The sequence below is a fragment of the Typopeltis vanoorti genome, chromosome 24 (genome assembly GCF_054136105.1).
Source record: "Typopeltis vanoorti isolate ZY-2024b chromosome 24, IOZ_Tvanoo_1.0, whole genome shotgun sequence".
NCBI lineage: Eukaryota > Metazoa > Arthropoda > Arachnida > Uropygi > Thelyphonidae > Typopeltis > Typopeltis vanoorti.
This window is the reverse complement of record NC_143572.1, coordinates 14,555,299-14,579,365: the sequence shown is the minus strand read 5'-3', so window position 1 is coordinate 14,579,365 and position 24,067 is coordinate 14,555,299. Positions and strand designations below refer to the sequence as shown.

At 36.4% G+C, this 24,067-nt stretch overlaps 1 protein-coding gene across 1 annotated transcript in view; it reads left to right on the top strand.

The window, feature by feature from the left end:
• The window catches only part of LOC150092937 (neuropeptide receptor 15-like), a 106,906-nt gene extending 99,689 nt beyond the window's left edge, over positions 1–7,217 (top strand). The window contains exon 2 of the mRNA XM_090414110.1: positions 6,533–7,217. Within this exon, the coding sequence (XP_090270236.1) occupies positions 6,533–7,217 (685 nt within the window). The remainder of the gene's footprint in view (positions 1–6,532) is intronic.
• Positions 7,218–24,067: the final 16,850 nt, after the last annotated feature.

Genomic DNA, 24,067 nt, shown 5'->3' with positions numbered 1-24,067 from the left:
AGAAGTTAGTTTCGTGTTAATACATCATTTGATTAAATCATAGATTCACTCTGCTGTAATTTTCTCAGACATTAGCCTAATACCTCTAGAAGATCTTCCTCTTCATTAATTTTGTTATTTAAGCCAGAAGGAAGCTACAAGTGCCTCCAAATGTTCTCGTAAAGACTTTCAGTTAATATTTACGCCACAAAATTTGAAACTCATATTAGATATTTTATCATAAAAGCAATTACTTTTACTGCTTTATATACGCTAACTGCCAAAAGTATGGGATACGCCACAGCGTAAATATAATTTATGTAATTAGAAATAATTAATGAGAAAAGATCAGCGGTTACAGCTTATACTTACCTTCCCAAAAGTTAAAGGACAAAAACTATTATACGCATTGTAGAGCTAAGGTTACACTGGCATTGTAAAACTAGGGTTGTTCTACTATTGTAATAGTATGTTCTAGCATGAGGAAGAAATCCTTACCCATCAACTGCACGCGATAAATAGAACATATTAATATTTATTTGATGCGACAGTATCTGAACAAAAATAGACTTACGAAGACTATCAGATAATTTCTTGTAAATATTAAGTTACCATCTTTTAATATCATTCTTCATTATGGTTTTGTGTTATTGATGGGATTTTTATGTGATCTTAAATGGAGTTCTTGCGACCTACTGCTGGAAGAACCTCTTACACATCATGAAACCACACACCTCTGAGGGGTTCTTTCATTTTGGAGAACAAGTCGAAGTCGCAAGGACTCGTATGAATACGAAGGATGTTTCAATACTTCCCATTGCTACCTCTCTATCAGCAATTGCGGCACATAACATCGTGCATTGTCATGCAACAAAACGGTGGTGGTGAACCTTGAAAATAAATAGTCGGTTTCTCCTTAAAGCCGGACGCCAGTGGTGTTTCAGAAATCGTCGATGGACCAGCTGGTGTACAGTCCATCGCCAATCAACCGCGAGGAGTCCCCGGACAAGCTCAACATGTTCATCTGAAATGACGGGTCGTTCTGCGTGGCGATTATCATGCGGTGATCTCGCTGTGCACGAAATGCATCGACCCATCCTTGCGACAGTCCGATACGGTAGGGCAATGTCACCAAAGCCTTCCCGAAGGCTACAATAACAGTTACTCGCAGTTTTACCTCGTGCAACCAAAACCTTGATCCAGAATCGTTGTTCTAATCATGTGAATATACCTTAGAGTGTGGCACACTCAGACATTGACTTTAACCTCTTTTCCACACAAGGATACTTGTTGAAATGGGCTGTGCACCTTGTGAGCATCTACAATACATAGAACTAGCTCCTCTATCTGCCAAGAGTAACATTTGAGTTACTTTTGACAGATAGAGGAGAAAAATTAATCTTTTGCAAATTAATTAATTAATTAATGCAAATTAATCTTTCTTTTACACTGTCAAGAATCACTAGGGGAAAATTCACTAGAGGGTCATAGTAGGCAGAAATTATGTAGTTCGAAAATAAAGAATAATACCAGTTTCCTTCTTTTGGCTAAACAGGTCGCCACTAAACTGAAAAATGGCTTCTGACAGCTTTAGATAATTGGAAATGGCGTATTCCTCATGCAGGCACTGCTTCTTCTATTATAATGTTTTAAAGGGTCTTGTTATTCTTGTTTTAATAGGCATTGCTTTCAACTAATCAAGTCCATTTGAAATTAATAGGAGTTGATTATTATTGTTATTCATGACCACCATCTCTGTTTTTAAATACTTTTTTTTTTTGAAGGTCCCGATGATCACGTAAGATTTCCTTACGTTAACTATTAGGCATTTTACAAAATTCCATATTTTACGTTTTGAAAATATTGTAATTAACAATTGTTTTAAAGATAAATTAAGATGGGTCTTGCTAAATACTTCCATGACAGAAACGAACAAAGAATGATTTGTTTTAAATCGGTTTACTCTCCAGAATAACATGTGCTGTGTATTGCAAGGTTTGATTTGACCTTAGCGAGTGCGAATTTGAGTCTATTTCGGAAAATAAAACTGGAGGAGGAAAATCCCATTTACATTTATCAGATTATGTGAACTATACAGCTGAAAAGGCGATTGTTTTTCTGTTTTGTTTAACCCTCATGCATAAACCTACACCACACCACACCACATCATGCAGCTACCAAAACCAGATCCGGGACAGAATGAGCTAGTAGATCCATTTTCCCGTAGTGTCCTGTGTTGGTATATTGCGTCTGTTCTGCTGACTTTGCCTCTTTTGTGGGATAAAAAACGCGTGTTTCCTCGGTAAAAACTCTTCGCTACCTCTGTATGAGACTAGCTAACTCACCTTCAGATGAAAAGTCCTCACAAAATGGCTTCGCGTCCTAGATCTTTCTAACTGAGCTAAGAAGGCGATTGTTCTTCCATGATTATTATACTAAAATCATAATTTTTTAAGGAAAAAGAGTATACTGATTCCGGTAAAATGAAGAATGTCTTTACAACTACAGAAAGTTAAAATTTTAAATATCTTAATTTTCTCCACCACCTTACATTGAGAATAACAAGTGCAAAGCACGGAGAATGGACATTACAAGTCATATTTATTCTCGGTATACCCATTCATTACTTCTTTCTACTCTGATCGGGAGATTGAAGAGTTGTTTAATGAAGTAAATGCAGAATTCAGTGAATCACGTGGTCTGGATTTTTTTTTAAACTCTTCCCGAAAGATTATTGCTTACTTTCGCCAACTGACAGACGGCCACTACATGAAGTGTCTGTATAAACATGTCCACTCCCTCTATATTTAGACTTGAGCTTCGGGTCAGATGATTAGATTTTTATCCAAAATATATCGCTCAGCCTTACCACAAACTCAACAAACAAAATAGTAACACGACAATTCCGTTCCCTCTCTCTCTCTCTCTCTCTCTCTCTCTCTCATACTATTTTTTTCATCTCGTTACGAAGGATTTACTTCCCTTCGAGTATTCGATGCTCCTCATTTCTTCCCTCGCTCCACTACACCAGTCAGATAACCTACAACAAGATTTTTTCCTTATCGTTAGTGACGTCACACCCGCATGACGAAAGTTTCGGTTAAGTTCGCTACAGCTTCAGTCTGCTGTAAGAAAACGAAAGTGGAATTCCTCTATTTCTACATTTGTCGATCACTGGTGGATTTAGGGATGCAAGACGGCGGTAACGGCAGTGGTTCCAAAAATTCTTTACACACGTACGATTTCTAAAAATATGTCGTTAATTTTTAAGGAAATAGAGACTACGAAAATTCTTAAATTCTGCATGTCCTTTCTTAAGGACATGCAGAATTTATAAATAAAAAAAAATTGTCTAAATATTTTTCGTAGATTTCATTACTCTAATTTCTCCACTGTTTTTGAATAGTCTGAAATATTTCATAAGCGTATACTAACATGTTTTCTAGAACGCTACTAGAGGGCGCGGCCACTGCGACTACGAGAGGATTTTAAGAATTATTTTGGTACTATTTTAGAATATACTTTTGTATTGCGCAGCGACAGAGCCTTCCATCAGGGCTGTTGTAGTTATGCATTTACAATTAGACGTGGGATGAAGTGTTTGCATGAGAATAATAAAACAGTTATATTTCATCATTCAATTATTTTTCACAAGAAACTCTGAATAACCTCCGCTTATATTACACACTTGCCTAACAATAACCTATTTATTCTCTTGTCAAGACTCTTACGTTTTGAAAAGAATTCTCATTTTCTTTTAATTCAATCCAAGCTTTAAAAATGTAAACATAAGTTGTCGCACATGACGCCCTCTAGTGTTTGCATATAACAAAGCTTGAATTATACGGGAAAAAATTAATTTATTAATTTTTATTACTAACACTTTAGAATAAATATTAACAGTCATGAGCACTTATCGGAACAGTATTTACTAGTTAATAGTTACAATATAATATTACTATCAAAAATATTTATTTTTCGAGTAACTAACTTTTCCTCGTGCAATATTATTTCCAATATTTATAAATTCAAGATTCACTGCAAATTAAAGGGACGTACTGTACGCCTACAGATGCCAGATCTTCGACACGTCTGCGCATGTCAGAAAAAGGAGAATCCATTCCAATATTAGGGTAATCAATGCGTTTCATGGGATGAGTGTTTATTATTGCACGTCGGAAAATTAGTTTTTCTTTTATGAAAATCCTAGTTCTTAAAGTGATAACTATTTTACTTGTACAACAGTTGGAAAATTTACGTATAAAGCACGTGATTTCGTATGTTGGTGACCAATTCGTGCATTCTTTATTTCTTTCTCCCCTTCATGAACTGACTGTTTTGGCACATTGCCAGCCCCGGTTCTATGAACTGTGGGCGTTAATTTCAACACAAATAATGGCGGATTAATATATTTTAACATATTAATATATTTTAACGTTATTTTTTAACATAATTACCCAAATAATTATATATTAAGGATTAGGAAGTTTTTTTTTTTTAATAAAGAATATCTCCAGTTGCTGTTGATTGCCTTTTCATCGCTTATGCGCAGAGAAATTCCTTATTTGATTCTTGGGGGGGGCCCACCGGAGGGGAACGGAGCGTTTTAAGTTACATTTTCTTAAATTAATACCTTAAAAAATAAACTGTGAACTATCTGGGTAATTTTATTTATTTTTTAAACAGACGCTTGCAGAAAACGTCAAGATTTAGAACACCGCGTAGTTGTACCTTTAACTCTAAGAAATGCTTTAGTTCATCGCTTGAATCGCTCATCCGTAAATCCGTTCTCGGGCTCTTGTTCGCTGTTTAATTTCGCCTTGTTTACGACAGAATGCCTCGTGAGAGTGTGTCATATCCGTTCGCATTGCACACATTTACACTTCTTAAAATAGATTTTGATCGAATTTCATATTGTACTGTCCGAATTTAGTTTTCGTCAGTTAGAGAATTTCAATTATAACCTATTAAAAACAATACCATAGATAAAACGCACAAAAATAAATAAACAAATAAATCGATTAAAAAAAAAAAACATTTTACATAAAACAAGTGATTTGAACTGTTGTTCTTAAGATCGTACATCCACTTTCTATACCCCTGTTTCCGGAAATAGTAGTGTTAAAAATAATAAAAATAAATAAAAACACTCAATTCCTTAACTATGCTATACGTCGTTCTTTTTATTCTGGAGCGTTTTACAAATGGTTCTCTTTTTCTTTGGGATGGCATAAGGAACACGCAAAAAATGTCATTAATGTCTTTATAGAAGCTAATTGTTCAAAGACCACGAAACTGTAGAACGATATCTGTAAAATCAATTATAACTAAAGTTACTGTCCAACCACAGATGCGAAACCTGTTACTGGCACTTTGCCAAGAAGAGTCAATTCATGTTGAAGGGGTGAAAGGAATAAGGCGATGTGCGAATTCATTACCAACACGCGAAATCACGTGCTTTTTACGTAACATTTTCCAATTGTTGTACAAGCAAAATAGTTACAACTTTAAGAACTAGGACTTTCATTAAAAAAAAAAGCTAACTTTCCGACGTATAAAAATAAACACTCATTCCACGAAACACATTGATTACTCTATTATTGGAATAGATTCGCCTTCTTCTGACATGCGCAGAAGTGTCGAGGGGGGGGGGTCGCATCTGTGGTCGCACAGTAATATAATCCTTGGGGAAAATAAATCAACTAACGCCTTTTATTCCCTTATAGGGAGTAGACGAGGCCTTTATACTCTATCTAGCTTTTGGAGACTGAGTGGGCAGTTCAGACTCCACCGGTAGCCAATCGGAGATAGCTGGCCCATGTCTATCACTAATTATAGCAGCCACCGATGAAGAGGCTAGCAAACAAGTGCTGCCATCTCTTGGTACCTAACCCTAACTGTCTGAAATAATGTGAGTACTACGGTCGGTTTTCTTGAGTTTACGGGATAAAAAACCCTCTTGCCCGTGCCAGAGATCGACTAACTAGGAAATCGGTCAAGAAAGGCTTAGAAAAATTTCCTCCAGTCGGCGACTAGACTTGAACTTAAGTCTAACTTCAAGCGACAAAACGCAGAGGACGCAAGCGTCACTTCCACCAAGCTGCACAGGACTTATTCCTTAGAAGTCAATTATCAAATATGCAGTAAACGACCCTATTTTTTGTCATTTTTATGAAAATTTTACCCAGGATAATCTAAAAGCATACAGTACACTAGTATTAGTAGTGGATAGGGATAGGGATTAGTAGTCTATAGACCAAACATGGAATTTTTCCAAGCTACTTCAACCCTGCGTTAAGCGACAGATAGAAGTAGTGGTTTGAAACCCACTAAGGAAATTAATTTTTCACAAACATCCATGACAACGATAGAATTCGAACCACAGCCTACGGAGAGTAAATATGTTGTCCATTAGGTCAAGCAACTGAGAGAAAAAGAAGTTTTCTTAGGTCATAAAAGATAACACTTTTTCATATCTATTTAATTTTTAATATTTAATCAATTTAGTCTCATGGACATTACTTTAAACTAACTATAGTGTTGTTTCTTACAGATATATCGCCATCATCCATCCAATTAAAGCTCATATCATGTGTTGTAGAGCTAGAATCCTCTTGGTTATCACCTGTATATGGCCTGCTGCCATGCTCTGTGCATCTCCTAACCTGGCATTCCATACCTTGCTGTCTGTAGAAAAAGACTTCACCCCATGCATAGTTCAATTCTCTAGTCCTGTATACAATCTGATCTTCAAGTACTCCGAATCGCTGCTCTTTTATCTGCTTCCCCTCGTTCTTCAGGTGTCGCTGTATGTGTGTATAGGAAAGCGTTTGTTCAGTGCCGATGCCTTTCGGTCAATGGAGCCAGCGGTCGGAAAAGAAAAATATGCGAATACTATGAAAGCACGCCGTGGGGTTGTCAAAATGCTGATTGCTGGAGTTACCATTTATTTCATTAGCTTCTCTCCTCATCAGGTTCTTTTATTCTACAACACCTTCAGTGAGACGCCCTTCCGGGAAACATGGTCGTTTTTAATCTTTGTCAATATCATGGCTTACTTCTCTTCAGCATGTAATCCTCTACTGTACAGCATCTTTAGTCAGAAGTTTCGTCACAAATTTCGTACTATTCTCTTTTGTAAGAAACCATTAACTATCAAGTCTCCGTCAACTATTTATCTCAGCAGTCGGAACAGGAATTTTAATAAAAGTTTAAAAACTACAGTGACAGAGATATGATTGTTTACGTTTATTAGTTCTTCCTTCACTCGTTTGAGGGCTTGACTGGACATCGTGAATAAGGTCATGGTTTCTAATTGTTATTCTTTCAATGTCACTCGGTGGAAATTATAAAATAATGTCTGATTCAAGGTCTTTCAATGTAGTGCAGCATGTTTTATCGTTATTGTAAATAAAATATATTTGTAACACAAGTGGAACCGTGTAAATTATTTTCTTTCAATATTAATGCATTAATATCTCAAGATAGCTACTAATTAAATATATTTTGATAATCTTGTCCGCCTCATTCACGAAGATTCATATTTTTATTGTCCATCAAGCTATAATAAAATTTTAACAACCATATAATAAAATACAAAGTTATTAAAATCATTTAATAATTAGACATAAACCTTGCAGGATTTATATTGCATTACAAGATCAAATAAACCTTAATTTAACACTACAAATTCCAATGTCTTTAATAGTTCTATTATAAAATTGCCGGTACTAAATTATGGCTGTTCAAAGCAGTAATTTTCCCTAAAGAATATTTAGCTTTTCTTTAGGAATTAAGAATCTTTATTTTATTTTGATTTTGTACTTATCCATTTAGCGTTAATAAAATTTATAGCTCTAGTAACACAGACAGCTTTATGGTAAAGTTGATTCTAAATAACAACTAGAAAAACTTTTATTTTAAAGCATTTTAAGCCTATTCTAAGTTATTCGATCTTTTTAGTGGTAAATACACATACCGCCACTCAATATTATTTACAGTAATATCGTGTTGGACCTCCCTTAGTTCGAATTACAGCACATATGCGGTTTTTCATAGATTCCACAAGCTGTTGGTTGCATCGACGTCTACAACATACCAGTGTTCACCAATCCTTAAACTGGCTCAGATTTGAAGGAAGAGGACTTTGCACCTGGATCTGTTTTTTCCTAACGTGTCCCATACATTCTCAATAGGTTTAGATCCTGGTCTCCACAATCTTTCCTGCCCACCAGGAAAGATGATGGAGGTCGTTGTTATGCTCGCTGAACCACTGCTGAACAATTCTTGTGCAATGGATAGTAGCATTGTCGTCCATGAAACAACTGCCACCTCTGGATAGAAAGTCAACATTGCAGGATGGACTTGATCGGCAAAAATATTCCTTGAAGGACACCTGACTTTTCAGCAATATCAGAGGACCCATTCCGTATCAACAGAACATGCTCCACACTAGGACACCACCTCAAGAACCTTCGGTTATGTTTATTTACAAGGCAAGCTGGGTTCATTGGTTCATGGGCTCTGTCTACCGTCGGTAGTACAGAGCATGGTGCATCGTGACTGGTCGAACCACTTGACTTTTTTCCAGTCTTCCAGTGTCCAGTCACGGTGTTCCTGAAACCACTGTAAACGAAATTTCCGGTTCTTCGCAGAAATCAGTGGTTTTGCGTATATGCATGCGACTGCCAATACCTCTTCAAATCCATGCACATAGTTTGGGAAGATATGGGTCAGGAAGAGTCTTCATTAAATGCCATGTTCAGTTGCTGCACACAGGAAGTTCTATTTGTCCGTACAAGACATCTCGTACGACTGCGATCTCGTTCCTGACAGACTATCTTAGGACCACAGTTATGACTCTTAGACAAGCATGTGGGCTATTTTTCCACTGATTAAACAACCGCGATATTTCTCCTTTTGAGAAATTAATCAGCTTCTGCTGTTTTCAAAATCGTGGTTCCAGCTGGACGGGCACAGAGAATAAATCCTTTATCGAACTCCGAAAGATGTTTTGCTTTTTTCTCCATTGTGATCAACACTATTGGCGATTAATTACTGACCACATGAATTCTTAGATAGTTGACTAGAACACGTGGCGACGCACGTGACCAAGTATTCTGCATATACACTGTTTAAGTGACGTTTACGTACATGACGTTTACGTACATGACGTTTACGTGCATAAAGGGTTCTAATTCAGTGTCCGGTGTGTGTAATTTCTCTCACTAAAGAAACTGGGATTTTATCTCCTGAATTCAGAAAATCGCCTATGCCGCTCAGAAGTGGGTTTGCATCCACAGCGCAAGGTCACCTCAAGGAAAGACTTAAGTTCAAGTCTAGTCGCCGATTAGAGGAACTTTTTCTAAGCCTTTCTTCGAGCGATTCCCGGGTTAGTTGATCACTGGCAAGGGCAAGCTGGTTTTTTTTTTCTCCCGGAAACTCAATAAAATCGACCGCACACTCTTTCATGTAACTGTACCCTGAGGGTTAGGGACCAGGAGATGGAGCATTTGACAGGCGTCTTTTTACCGTATATCGCTTAAAAATTAGTGATACCCTTGGGACATACATTTTTGATTGACTACTGGTGGAGATTGACCTGCTTACTCGGTCAAAAAAAAAAAAATGGAAACACAAGGGTTTATATTACATATAACGCTAGTTAGGATCAGGTACAAAAGATGGCAGTAGTTGTTTAATGTATTATCATTCCCTTGCACTTACCATCACTAAAAGTTTACCAATTTCCTCAAGTTAGAGATGAAGAGTGTCTACTTACTATAAAAGGAGTTGAAATATTTTGGTTTCTCATCACTCTTAATTTTAGCGATGGTTTGGATATATCGTTCAGCTCAAAAAAAGAAAAAAAAAGACAGAAAGTAACATTCAACTTCCAATATCTAGTTTTCAAACAGAACAATAAAACAAAATCTCAGATTTTCTTAAAGATTTTTTTTTGAGGTCAAAGCAACATCAGTGCCACCTATATTTGGATTCCTATTAATGGTCTTATCTCCCGGGAGGAATGTCTCACGCAAGATAGCTAGGGGCAGCTCTCTCGGAGCTATAAGAAATCAGTCCAGGTCTCTAGAGATGTTTCTTATGAGTTATCACCCGGAAGCAATACATCGAGGAGAAGCAAAGAAAAACGATCCGAAAACACACTGAATCAAAAAAAAAAAAAAAAAAGACAGGTAGTTCAAGACGAAAGCAAGAAATCTTCAAATGTCTCAGATAACCTCTGTCTCGATATTAATATTTCAGCTGCAATTTGGGAAATGTTCTTGGAATGAGACAAAATATCACTATTTATTGCCACATGTCTTAGAGAGAAAAATATTGTCGGTTCTTCAGTTCCAGTGAACATAACAGGTTTCAATAGAAAAGAGCCTAATAAAAAAAAAGTGCAGAAATGTTTAGGTCACGTATCATTCTCACAGATTAACGCGCTAGGATGCAAATAACATTTATTATAAGAAATTGCTACTTTCTTTTCTTTTCTTATACTTTAATTCAAGGCTCTCTTCTGTGTAATCCATCGTTTCCATACTTGTCTTGAATAAATTCTCAAATCTCCGGTTATTTACTTTGCTTACAGTACGAAGTTAAATTATTATTTGTCACGCGCAGCGTTTAGCTTTTGTCCTCGACGCAAGTGATTTTATCCTAACAATCCCCACTCCAAAAGTGACTTCCGTTTTCCTGCTCTTCTATTGTTGCTGTTCTCATCAACGTACTGCACAGAATTCTTAATTTTCCATCTGCTTCTTTCGTTTGTTCCATATTCAATATTATGTTTCCTTCTCATCTTTCAACAACCGTAAGAATCGTTTTATTTTTTATTTTTTTTTTATTTTGGCATTCAAAACACTTTTATTTAACGAATGCATTTCTCCTCGTTATCACCGAATTGTTGGCAAATTTTCATATTTTGCCTTCTTCCTTGAATTTGAATTTTTATTGAAAGTTTCGACATCATTAGTTGAACTCATTCACTCTGTTTCTATGAAATTTACTGCCTATTCATGGTCTTAAAAAATACAAAATTACTCAGTGTTAAACAACAATGGGATTTTCTAAAGCTTTATTAACACCAAATTTAAGTAAAATTTTTTGTTTACGCATTTTTTACTAATTCTAAATTCAACTTAATGGCTTTTCGCCTGTATGCTTTTAAACAGGCTGATTTGAATTTCATTACAGTAAAACCTTGGTGGTATCTGACGTACTTAACAAAATCCTTTGGTTTTTGCTATTTACTCTACTTTTCCGTTAATTTTATGCTAAGGAATCCGAAGTCATTGTTTTCTTTAGCGCGACTAGTAATGCTACTGAATATATTATGTAAGCCGCCTGCTTTTGTTTCAACACAAACTTTCTTATAGTCCAAAGGAAAGAATTACTATAAAAACTTTAAATAAACATTTATTATCATTATAGATTTAGAATAAATGAATATTTTAAAAATGTATCAGAAAGAAATAAAAAAAATATCGAAGACACCATTTATAATTTTATAAAGTAATAATATATTTAAAAAATATATTCGATCAGTTTTTTATTATTCTAATAACTTAATAAACATAATGGGTTATCTATTATATCTATTAAATAGTTATCTATTTCTATTAAATAATTATTTAGTCTTCAAAACCGGTGAAAATTTTGAAATTTAATTTTCCAAAAAAAGAAGTTTAATGAGACGAATAAAATTTAGCGGAGAATTCCGACTGCGTGGTTTGAACAATCTGAATTTAAACTCTTGATGCAAAACAGTTCGAACCACGCAGCTGAAACACGATAGTGCTGCCAATCAGACACGTCCCTCAGGGAAGTGAATACTTGTTTAAAAAAATCTAAAGGAAGTTTTAAAGAGACTGTATCTCTCGGCATGTATAGACTTTCGTTAGGATCCGCGCGGTTAGCCTAGAGGCTATGCGCTTTGCAACCATATGCCTGGGGAAGGATTATCCTAGGTTCGATTCCCGTCTACGACGTGAGGAGCTTAAGGATCTTCCTCAGCCATAGCCAAGTTAGCTGGTCTTGGGCGTGGACAGCAGGGTTTTTCCACCAGTTTATCTGAGGTTTTTCATCCCGCAAGCAGACAAACCGGTCCCGTGAACACACACGGATTACAGTCAGGAATACTGACCCAGCCATAGGCCTGATTCATCAGCTATGCCGGTTCCTGAGCCCGGATAAAATTTGGGGGAACTGAGATGGTGCCGTACCTCCCCGTAAAGGGGACTCACGGCCGTGTGTCATCACATGACTATTGTTATACGTTCCAGAAAAACTGCCTTGTACACTCTTTCGCGTACCAATGGGAGTACACTTTTGGGAAACACTGTTCTACAGACCAAACATATTCTTTTTTCAAATTTCGTCGTAAACCCCAACGCTAGTAAACTAATTCGCAAACAATTTCGAAATATTTAGATACAGAAATATCGAGTGGCTGATTCATTTAACACGCACTTGATTCATTTAACACGCACTAGCTCATTGGTTATCGATCAGGGCATCATTGTTGCAGCCTATCCATTATTGATAATGAAATTGAAGTTAAGCGATGAATAAACAGACGATGTTATAATGCATAACAGAAAGCACCAAAAGATTTCAATCTCATTCAAATAAATACATCTGGTTGTAGAAGACAAGACAATTGTAGTGCTTTCAGTTGTTATTTAATATTACGCCTAGAGGACTAAAGCAGTAGGGAAATCAAATGGTGAATTACTATACGCCCATGAGACATCGATGGACATCAATGTGTGTGTGTGGGGGGATTTATTTGTAAGAGCGTTTCAACTTTAAAAGCCCTAATAAATCTTCCTTAAAACTTACCGTTTTTTATTTATTTTATCTATATTTTATTTTTTTGGCATCATAACCATACGGCCATAATTGACCTCTCGTATAAATGGCTTTTGATGAACATTCCGAATCAAAGCAATATAATTATACAATTAAAATCGATAAATTTACGAGATGTATGTGATACTAATTAATATATGACATACTAATATAAGGAATAACAATTTGAAAGTCAATATTAGAAAACAAAGTTTAAGGAGATTTGCCTTATTAGCAGTGGCGGCTTGTGGCTTGAAATCGTGGGGGTGCTGCAACTTTTGAAATATACATCCACACTGTAAGTACAGTGTATACGTAATTTTGAATATCAAAATTATGGTAAAAATTAAAAAAGAAATTAAACATGAAAAAATATACAGTTTGGTATAATTCAAAATTACTTAAAAATAAAATATATTCTTCTTGTTTTGTTTCATGAAAAAATATTGTTTATTATCGATAAAATTATACAATTTAGTATAATTCAAAATTACTTAAAAATACATTCCATTCCTTTAATTGTAATTAAAGGAATGGAATTACAATTTTTGGACATTACAATTAAAGGATTTAATTGTAATGTCCAAACATTTAAAGAGACGGAGTAAACACGATGAGCACTAGGAACAATCTACTGCTGGCGCAAACTGCATATAAACAACAGTGGAACTGCGCGACGGACAGTGCCGCATTACGCTAATAGCTCGTATCTCACTATGACGTGCATATGCTTGTGCACGTAGCAATATGACACTGTGATAAACATAGTGCTGCTAGTGTCCTTCGCCTTCCTAAGTGCTACAAGATGGATTTTTATTATTTTTTATACAAAATAAGAGAATTGTATAGGATTGTTGATGATAAAATTAAATATTACACGCTAATATAAATAAATAAATACATATATTTATATATCGAGAAAAATTGGGGGTCTGCAGTTCTGCAGTGCCTATGCACGAGCAGCCCCTGCTTATTAGTAAAAACATCTATCCAGTTTGATGATTTTTATAAATACAGGACACACATAAGAAGCTTTCAAACTTGACCGTACGTGGCGCTACTGTCATTAGCACTTTTCAAAAAAAAAAAAAAAAATACTAAAAAAAATTCACAAGTATGTAAAACGGTAAACATTTCAGTAAACATGGATGTAAAAAGTAATCCATTGAGTAATCAATTACGTTAAAAGTAAACAAGTAATTAAACAAAAACTTGTAAACCAGACATAAACAACAGAGTAAGGAAACAAATCTATAAAAAAAAGTTTAAAAAAATAGTTAAAAAATTCAGTGAAGAAGTAAATTGCTTAGACATCTGTAATTTCAAATGCAGATTGTCTAATGTTGTTAATTAACTTAATTTCGTATTCGTGGGCTGAAAAGGCTAATAGGTTTATACACCTACATGTATGCAACATCCACACAAGAAAAGACTCCTTTGTTGAAATCCCGTAAACTCTGTTTTTATGTGTTTTTCGAATCTGCTTGTTTTAAGGTTCTGTACACCTCCCATTCTCTTTCTCACTACTTCGAAATCGACACTTGGGACAGTGACATGGCATCGGTGTATCTTTCAACACTTTAATGAATAATACATTACCAACTCTGACGCAATACCATCAGAGGAGCTCAAAGGATGTGTTCAGTAATACAAAGCAGTTCTCTGCAGAATGCAAAGACAATTGTCACTCGGAACGAAGAGAAAATGTTACAAATGAGTTGTGACACGATCTGAATTCAAATGAACCAGTGGCATTTTAAAATGCCTTGGACCCAAGTGATTATCTTTACCACACTTATTATTTCAATGATATCCATCGCAATGTGCTGATAGATATAAGCCATCCATGTCGTGCTTGCAAAATAATGACCAATATCTTCTTAAAAATAAGAATTGGAAGGGAAGTTTTCATTGCTTTTAGCGTATTTGTAATATTGGCTTCACATAAGACAGCTTTTCAATTTTTAAGGGAAACTAGAGGTTTCCTTACATTATATATAAAAGATAACAAAAGTAACTAAATGATTAAAATAATTAAAAATAAGTCCGCGCGGTTAGTCTAGTGGCTCTGCGCTTCGCAAACATATGTCTGGGGAAGGAGTGTCCTAGGTTCGATTCCCGTGGGTGACGTGAGGAGCTGAACGATCTTCCTCATCCATAGCCAAGATAGCCGGTCTTGGGCGTAAACAGCAGGGTTTTTCCCCAGTTTATCCTGGGGTTTCTCATCCCGCAAAGCAGGCAAACCGGACTTAAGAACTACGGACATAGGACACACCGGGGCGTAGGGGTTGACCACCTTATCCTGTGAACGGCTTGAGGTCCGATGATTAATAAACCCTCGACACGAGGGAAAAGGAAGATGAGATTAGATTAAAAATAATAAATATGTAATAATATTAATAATATATACGTGTAAATACAAAAATAAAATATAAATAATGTATAAATAACGAAGGTTTTAATTTGGGATAAATAATGATGGATATTTTGGATCCATCAATATTTTATAGCCAAATACAGAAAGAAATTTAAAGAACTTTTAATAACTAGAAGGAGAAAGATACTAAAATATAAAAAAAAAAAACTTAGACAAAAACATCTTTATTTTGAACGCACAACTAGTTTTGTCTTCTTAGAAGACTTCGTCGCGTGCATAACATGAAAAGAAAATACAAAAATATGCATTGCAAAAGAACAACAGTTATAAATTAACTTGCAAACGTATTTTGCTGACATTTGAAGTCGTCCTGGATGGCATAGTATTGCTGGGCACGTTCACGTGGGAATGATCTCGTGAACGTCAAAGCTGGACAACTAAAGAGTGACAATCAGAAAAGTTATAGCCAAGGTTAGTATTAAGATGGACTGGATTGAGGAAGGTTTCTTGTTTGATTCCACAATCTTTTTTCTCTCCAGTTCATCGTAGCATCTAAAAATGGTTTCTGATTTGTTCCAAATCACTGGATGAGTGAAGAATCTTCCTCGTTAGGGCGAGAAGAATTAAAAACGTGATTATATAATGTGCTTATTGCATTATTAGGAGATTATGTTCTTCCATACACAACTCAGTGGATTTCTCCGTGTGTATCCTTATGCGCTCATCTTAATTGGTCTAATGCAGTTAATTGTAGGATAACTTTAAATACTTTAATTTATCAATTAATTGTAACCAAATATGCGTGGATTGGGGAACAATGTATTTGTTTTAAGATACAGGTGTCTTATGTTTACCCTGATTATAAAAATTATTACGAGATTACACAAATGTTTACCCTGATTATAAAAAAGGTCAATGAACAACTTCAATATGTGTACCGGCGGTAACACGTCTAGGGGTGTAATATCCGAGGGCCATGGGATTGGACCATCTCTGCCAATCCCGCGATTACGGAATTCTCGATTAAGACGATTGCGAACATCACGAGACCAATGAGGGGGGACGGGAGGGGCTCCGTCCTGTTGAAAGATAACATTTGGTTGCATCTCCTGTAGCTGGGGATTAATGGCATAATTATTGAGCATGTCTAAGTACGCATTTCCATTAATTTCTTTTTCAATAAAGAAGAAAGGGCCAATCACTCGATCATGCATTAGTTCACACCACACATTGAGTTTTGGAGTAGCTCGAATGTGTTCTCTTATGACATGTGATTTTCAGATCTCCACATCCCTACATTGTGTCTGTTGACTACTCCACTCACGTGAAATATTGCCTCATCAGAGAAACAAACACGCTGCAAAAATTCATTAGCCTCATCGATGCGGTTCAAAATGAGTTAGCAAATTCTTCACGCCCTGGACGATCATCTGGCTTTATCTCCTGGACAATTTGGACTTTGGACGCAAACAATTTCAAACGTTTGCGTACCGCAAAATGGTACGCAAACGTTGGTACTGTAACCGGAGATTTTTTTTCTGCTAGCCACAGAACACATTGGGCTTTTTCCTGTACTGAAACCATTTTTAAAGAAAATCAGCAGCAGCACTCCTGGTGGCAAAAGTATACTGAAGATACCAATATAGAACTTTATGAGTGCCCAAGTTTACCTGAAACAAAATTTATTCAGTTAGTTTCATTGTTGAAATATTAGAAATCAGGGTAAACAATTGCGCACACCCTGTAGATTAGAAAACAATAGGGAAGGAGAACGCTGTATTTGATTGGTTTATTTGCATTACTCAAACAAAATTTGGATTACTCAAAATACAATCCACAAAAACTCTTGCAGAAAACGGGATATTCAACATATCATCAACACTGTTTCTCATTGTAATACGTAGACTGTTCAATAAGTAATAAGACTATATTTATACAGAAAACAGATTACCTTTAATCGTCATCATTTACATGGTCTTTTTCGAAGTAACTACCGTGAGACGCGATGCATTTGTCCCAACGTTGCGTCCACTTCTTAAACACATGCGAGAGTCCGTTTTTTGAGAGTTCTTTCAAAACCGCCTCCGCAGCTTTTACACATGCTTTGTTGCTTTCGAAATGGCGGCCTCTTAGTGGTTTCTTGAGCTGAGGAAACAGCCAGAAATCGCACGGTGCGAGATCAGGACTGTATGGAGGGTGTGGTAGGATATCTGTGTTGTTCTTCTGCAAAACGTCCACTACACAACCAGCAATATGTGGCCTTGCATTATCGTGGTGCAATAAGAAGCCATTCTTCAGCAATGGACGCTTCCTTTTGACGTGCTTGATGATAATCGCTGCTGTGTTGATCGTTGTCTCTGTGATGGACTTTGAAGGGCTTCCCTCACGTTCAAGATCTTCCACATTTTGCCTTCCTTCCTTAAAAGTTTTATGTCAGCGAAAAACACTTGCCCTCCACATTGCTTCATCGTGGAAAGCTTCGCGTATCATGATAAAAGTGTCCGATGCCGATTTTTGCAAACGCACACAAAATTTAATCGAATAACGCTGTTCCAAGGACGCTTCCATTTCGAAGACTGGTCGCGCCTTGTAGGCGCGCCGATGAGCATTTGCGTTTAGTCACGTGACACTCTGGCACATCAGCCCGTATACGCCATCTATCAACCTCTTTTGTTAATACAGACAGCAACATTTCTTTATTCCACAGAAATTAATATTGTGATGAGTGGTTTCGCCACAGTACAATCAGTCTTATTACTTATTGAACAGCCCACGTATATGGAAAAAAGTTGTATTTATAGAAAAATATATATTAAAAACTTGCTATATCGGTGTCCTAAACACGTCAGTTCACATTTAACACGCGCCAAACAAATAAAACTCAGAAAACAAAAACAGTAACTCACGACAAATGACAACGTTCCATTGGATTGGTTGACACAATAACCAATGACCGCCACTTATTCTGCGTGCTCAGCACGCACTATGCCTCGCCTTCTGGATGGTTTAAAACCACTGGAACGCTAACAGTTTGTTCTGTTCAAACGGCTCAAAGGTGTCCGTATTTGTGAAGCACATCCGAGCCATTAACGCAAATGTGATGCAATGTTTAAACGTCGAAAAGTGTTCTCTTCATGAAGCATTAGTCTATTGTGTTTATTTTTAGGAATCACGCGAAGTCGGCAAACAATTATATTAGGGGAGTCATTATTATTATTATTATTATTATTATTATTATTATTATTATTACGGGCGACTTCAAGGAGTCCTTAGACTCATCGAGGGAGGCCCTAAACATCACGTCTATCACAACTATTCGACATTCGCACAGTATCTATCATACTTTGCCTTGAACTCATTCATAGTCATGGCACCCACAACAGACTCTGGCAGCTTATTCCACTCATTCACCACTCTCCAAGTAAAAAACCAAGTAACACCCTTACTAACCACACTCTTGCCCAGCTTTCATGGATGTCCCCTAGTCCTCCCACCACCAGTCCTGTTCTCAAAAATATCCTCTGAATTAATCCTATAGAAACCCTTCAGCAATTTGAATGTCAAAATCATATATCCCCTTTTCCGCCTATCAATCAATTTCTGCAACCCACAAATCTTCAACTTGTTTTCATAAGGTTCATTCCATAGAACTGCTATCATCTTGGTCACTCGCCTCTGGATCCTCTCTACCTCCTCCCCATCAAGAAGAAACCTAGTTGACCATATCTGGGCACGGTAATCAAGATGGGGTCTAATCAAGGCTCGATACAGAGGAACAATAACTTGCTTATCTCTGCTCGTCAAAGTATTCTTCAGCATCCAAGTGATTTAGAATCCAAGTGATCCAGCATCTAAGTGGCTAAATCAGATGAGCTGATTTAGCCACTTTTGCGATGTGCCCTCTAAACTTCAACTCCCTATCCACCAGCACTCCCAAATCCCTGGCCTCATCAATCTCTTGGAGTACGGTTCCACCAATGTGATATACTGCTGCTAATCTTTTCAAACCAAAATGCATAACCTTACATTTTGCCACATTAAATTGACATCCATTCTCCTTAGCCCACACCTCCAATCTATCCAAATCATCCTGCAAAATTTGACATCTTCTGTAATCACTATTGCCCTACCCAACTCAGCATCATCAGAGAACAAATGAATTGTTCCACTTAGATACTTCCCTATATCGTTAATGAAAAAATTAAACAGCAGTGGTCCAAGAACAAAATCCTGTGGCACCACTACTCACAGGCCGTCTTTTGGACACTACTCCTGAGTAAACTACTCTCTGGTATCTCTCCATCAACCACCCTCCTATCCATCTCACCAATCCTATATTAATTCCCATATGTTGCAGTTTACGGATTAGACTTCCATGTGGTATCCTGTCAAAGACCTTAGCCAGGTCCAGCAGTATCACTGTAAACCCATTACCCTTATCCAGTTCAGCCGTCACTTGTTATAAAACCTGAGCAAGTTACTGAGGCATGATCTACCCTTCACAAAACCATGCTGGCCCCATACAGTATCTCATTTTCATCAATCCATTCCAGTATTTTACCCTTGACTACTTTCTCCAATACCTTGACAACGACTCCTGATATGCTGATCGGTCGGTAATTTGCAACCGTAGTCTTGGATCCTCCTTTATGCAGTGGAACTATTTTCCCCTCTTTCCACCCCTTCGGGACTAAACCAGACCCGAGACTCAGATTAAACGATAAGGTCAAGGGCACTGACAATTCTTTAGCTGCTTCACGTAAGATCCGTGCTAATATATCATCCAATCCCACAGATGTATTCACATTAAGGTTCTGTAATAGACTATTCACCTCCCCTTCATTCATCACAATTCCCATATAAACTAATGGTTCCTTCATTTTTTCAATGTCACCACCTGGATGATATACTCTTGCAAAGTGCTCACTCAGTAATTCCACTGTATCGACTGATTCAGTGACCTCCCTACCATCGGCGTTCCTTAAAATTATTCTGCCATGTACAGTTTTTCTTTTACTTGCAGCATATTGAAAGAACTGTTTGGGATTCTCTTTAGCATGCATGGCTAATTTCCTTTCATAATCCGTTTTTGCCTTTCTCACCACACTCGTTACCCTTTTGGCTTACGCTTTATACCGATCATGTGCCTGCCGGTCACCTTTCTCCTTAAATTCCCTCCACAGCTGTTTCTTTTTTTGCAACTCATTAATGGTGTTATTCATCCATTTAACCCCTGCTTGATTTACTATTCGGAGTCTAGGTATACAGTCAGCCATAACCTCCTGTAAATGCTCCTTGACCACTTCCCATGCTCTATCGACATCCAGCCCTTGCAGTTTTACATGCTATGGCACTGAGCCAAGCAATCTCCTAACCTTGTCATACTTGCCAGCACGGTAATTCCACATGTACGCTGTCTTAACCGAAAATTTCACACATTTGGCCACCTCCCAGGTCAAGACCTTATGATCACTCTCACCAATTGGTGGCAACATGGTCATATTCATTACAGTCAAATTCTCAGATGCTATTACTAGGTCAAGCACTCTCGAACCCCTAGTATTTTCCATTAAATGCTGTCTCAGATAGTTGTCCCTTAATAACCGCATAAAATCCAGTTCCTTCCTCACATGTATCCTCTACTCCTTCCAATCAGTGTTACCATAGTTAAAATCCCCCATAATAATAACCCTCCTTCCACTCATTTCTTCTATTTGCTTGTGCATACTATCTCCACCATCTATTCCATCACCTGGTCTATAGCAGCACCCAACTGCACATTTTGTTCTGCCAGCCTCAATCTCACACCAAATAGCCTCAAATGAGCTCTTTTCACTATCCTGCAATACAACTTCAATTCTCCTTGGCTGCAGTTCATCAGCTATCATCAATAACACTCCCCCCCATTTTATTCTCTCTGTCCCTCCTGAACACACTATACCATACACATTCTATACCACTAGCTATATCATCTGCTGTCAGCCATGTTTCACTAATGCGAATAACCTGTGGCTAGGAAGAGCCAATCAAGGCCAAAAATTCTTCCTTCTTGTTCCTAATACTCCTGGCATTAGTATACACGAAATGCAGAGGTCCATTTGTCCCACCCCATCTTGCTGCGTTATAATAACTGTCCCATTCTGGTTTTTTGTCCATCGTACTGGCTCGGGCACATTATATACATTCTTACACTCAACTGCCTCACTGATGTCTGCAAATCCACTTCCTTCCCTCCTTAATAGTTCTAGTTTCCCTGATTTTGTACATCCACTCTCACTTCACTCAGTAACACTTTTTCCAGTCTTCGCACACCAGATCCATTCAAATGTAAGCCATCAATCTTGCATAAATCCTTTCGCCCATCAAACGCACTCCACACGTCCACAAACTCCACGCCACACCGTCTGCATAACCTGCGCATAAAGTCATTTGCGAATACGGCCCTCCTTCAAACTCTTCTCTGTCATACCGAGGAAACAGACTCACTATCCTAACTCTATCACTCTTTTCTTTCGCTACCTCTAATAATTCCTTCACGCCCTCTCTCATATCAAATTGATCTACTTTCAAATCATTCGTTCCTGCTACGACTATCATTTCTTTCACCCTCAGCTTACTGCTAATCTGTGGGTGTGCAACGCACACCTAACACACCCGGAATATATGCCCCTGATATATATAATGTGAATATATCCCATGGTGGGTGTTCCGTTGACTTCTTTCTAAGCACTTTTTACATTCCCGATGAGCTGATCTATTTATGAATACTCATTAAGTGCAACACCATGTTTATATTCAGTTATTATATTTATACCGATAGACGATCTAGAAAAAATAATAATGTCCTAAGGATGAACATTTAACAATAAAACTCCAGTTTAAAAAATCAACAGTTAAAAATGCTCTGAGAAAATATTTAATGATAATGAAAGTTATTGCATAAATTTCAACGTACAGTACTTTAAATATATTAAAAAAAAAAAAAACGTATTCTGTTCACTTCCTGATAACAGGTGCTGAACTTAATGAATTTTTTATGTCGCAATGTTTCATCATCGAAAGAAAAAGGGCAGTACTATTATCTAATTACATACATATTCATAGCCTTGAAGCAACGAATATATTAAATATATTCCTTTAGACTTTCATCTGTTTGTACGCGATCTTGCGTAAATCCTTTTTGTTAAAAATTCGTTTTTCACCAGTGATTTTCTTCGCTTAAGAACATCCAGTTAACTTTAATTCGAGGCTGAAGACAACGATGAGAGAGGTCTGTAAATATCGTGCAGTGTTATCATTTTATATCCCCAACTAAAAAACCCTCCAATGCACATTCTTAAGAAAAAAAATAGGAAGTATTTTTAATGGCCAAGCCACAATTCTGTCATTATTTATTTTTCTTTGTATCTGAGAAACACGTGACTGTTATGATAAAAGTATTGACAGGCAGATGTATCCGTTTTCTTCGTTCAAATTTCATTAAAAGCCCATCAAACATTAAGGCAGTATTTGTCCGTGATTTTTTTTTCTCCTCTCTTAATTAAAAGTTAATTTCCTAAATAAATTCTATCATAGCAGGTTTGTGTCTGTTTATCTTGATACCAGTAATGTAGCGAAAATATTTTGAAATCTTTCGCATGAAAGAAGCCGACGTTTACTTTATTAAGATTCGGAATGAAAAAAAAGTTGCACAAAAAAAAAAAAAAAAAAAACATCGAAACTAATCTCAGTAATATTTTTCGTATTTTGTAGTATGAATATGTTATGAGTTCAAAAAATAGTAAAACTACAACATGATTTTATTATTTTTTTTCCCTGTTCACTTTAAAATGCTCTTGGGTAGATCTAACCAATATAATATTTGGTGTTACTTTTTAACATTCGGTGTCGTAAGAAAAAAAAAGATCTTAATCGTATTTGAATTTGAATTTTCCTATGATTTAAGATTTTACATACTTTTAATTAGATATTTTATTTTTCTCCAACATTCGGAAGCCAAAAAAATGAAATGTATAGCTGAACATCAGCTCATCCGGATTATAGAATGCATGATCACAGAAATCAATAGAGAAGTACGAAAAATATTGTGACAACCAAAAGCAATATATAGAGATAAAAATATATACATATAAGAACATGCACATAATAATAATAATAATAATAATAATAATAATAATAATAATAATAATAATAATAATACATTTTTTAATTCAATGATTTTTATTATTAAAATTATGATTGCATATTATGCATTTATGAAACATGTTGTTCTAGGTTTTTTTTAACAATGAATTTCGTATAAAGTTTCCTTTTTTTGTATAATGTGTTAATAATAGTTACTATAGATGGTAATGTATAGTATGCAATTGAATAAGATTACATTTTTAACAGCATTTATAGTATAATAATAAGTTACATATATTTTACAATTTTTGCTCTTTGATGTATTTTAGCGCTGTAACTACAGCACTTCAATGTAATGAATATTCTTTTTTTCTTTCTGTTGATATCGGTTGAGATATAATGTCTCAGCTTGCATCCTCAAAGCTTTTCAATAAGCTTATCTGAGGATGACACCGATTAGATATTTTTTTATTGATTTGATTGCTGTGTTGGAAGTAGGCTATGTTTGAGAGGTCAAATGAATGATCTGAAAGGTCTGATCGAAGTGAAATTGCCGATATATTCTGGTGTTATTTCATCTGTCTTGGTGGTTGACATTCATTTTTATTGTGGTCTTCTTTTTGAACTAATTAGGAGACTTTTTTCACTTTGGCAGTCTTTCTATGTCTTCTGACCTTTTGATTTGAATAGGGTTTTGAAGTTTGTGACTTCCTCAAGAATATGTTG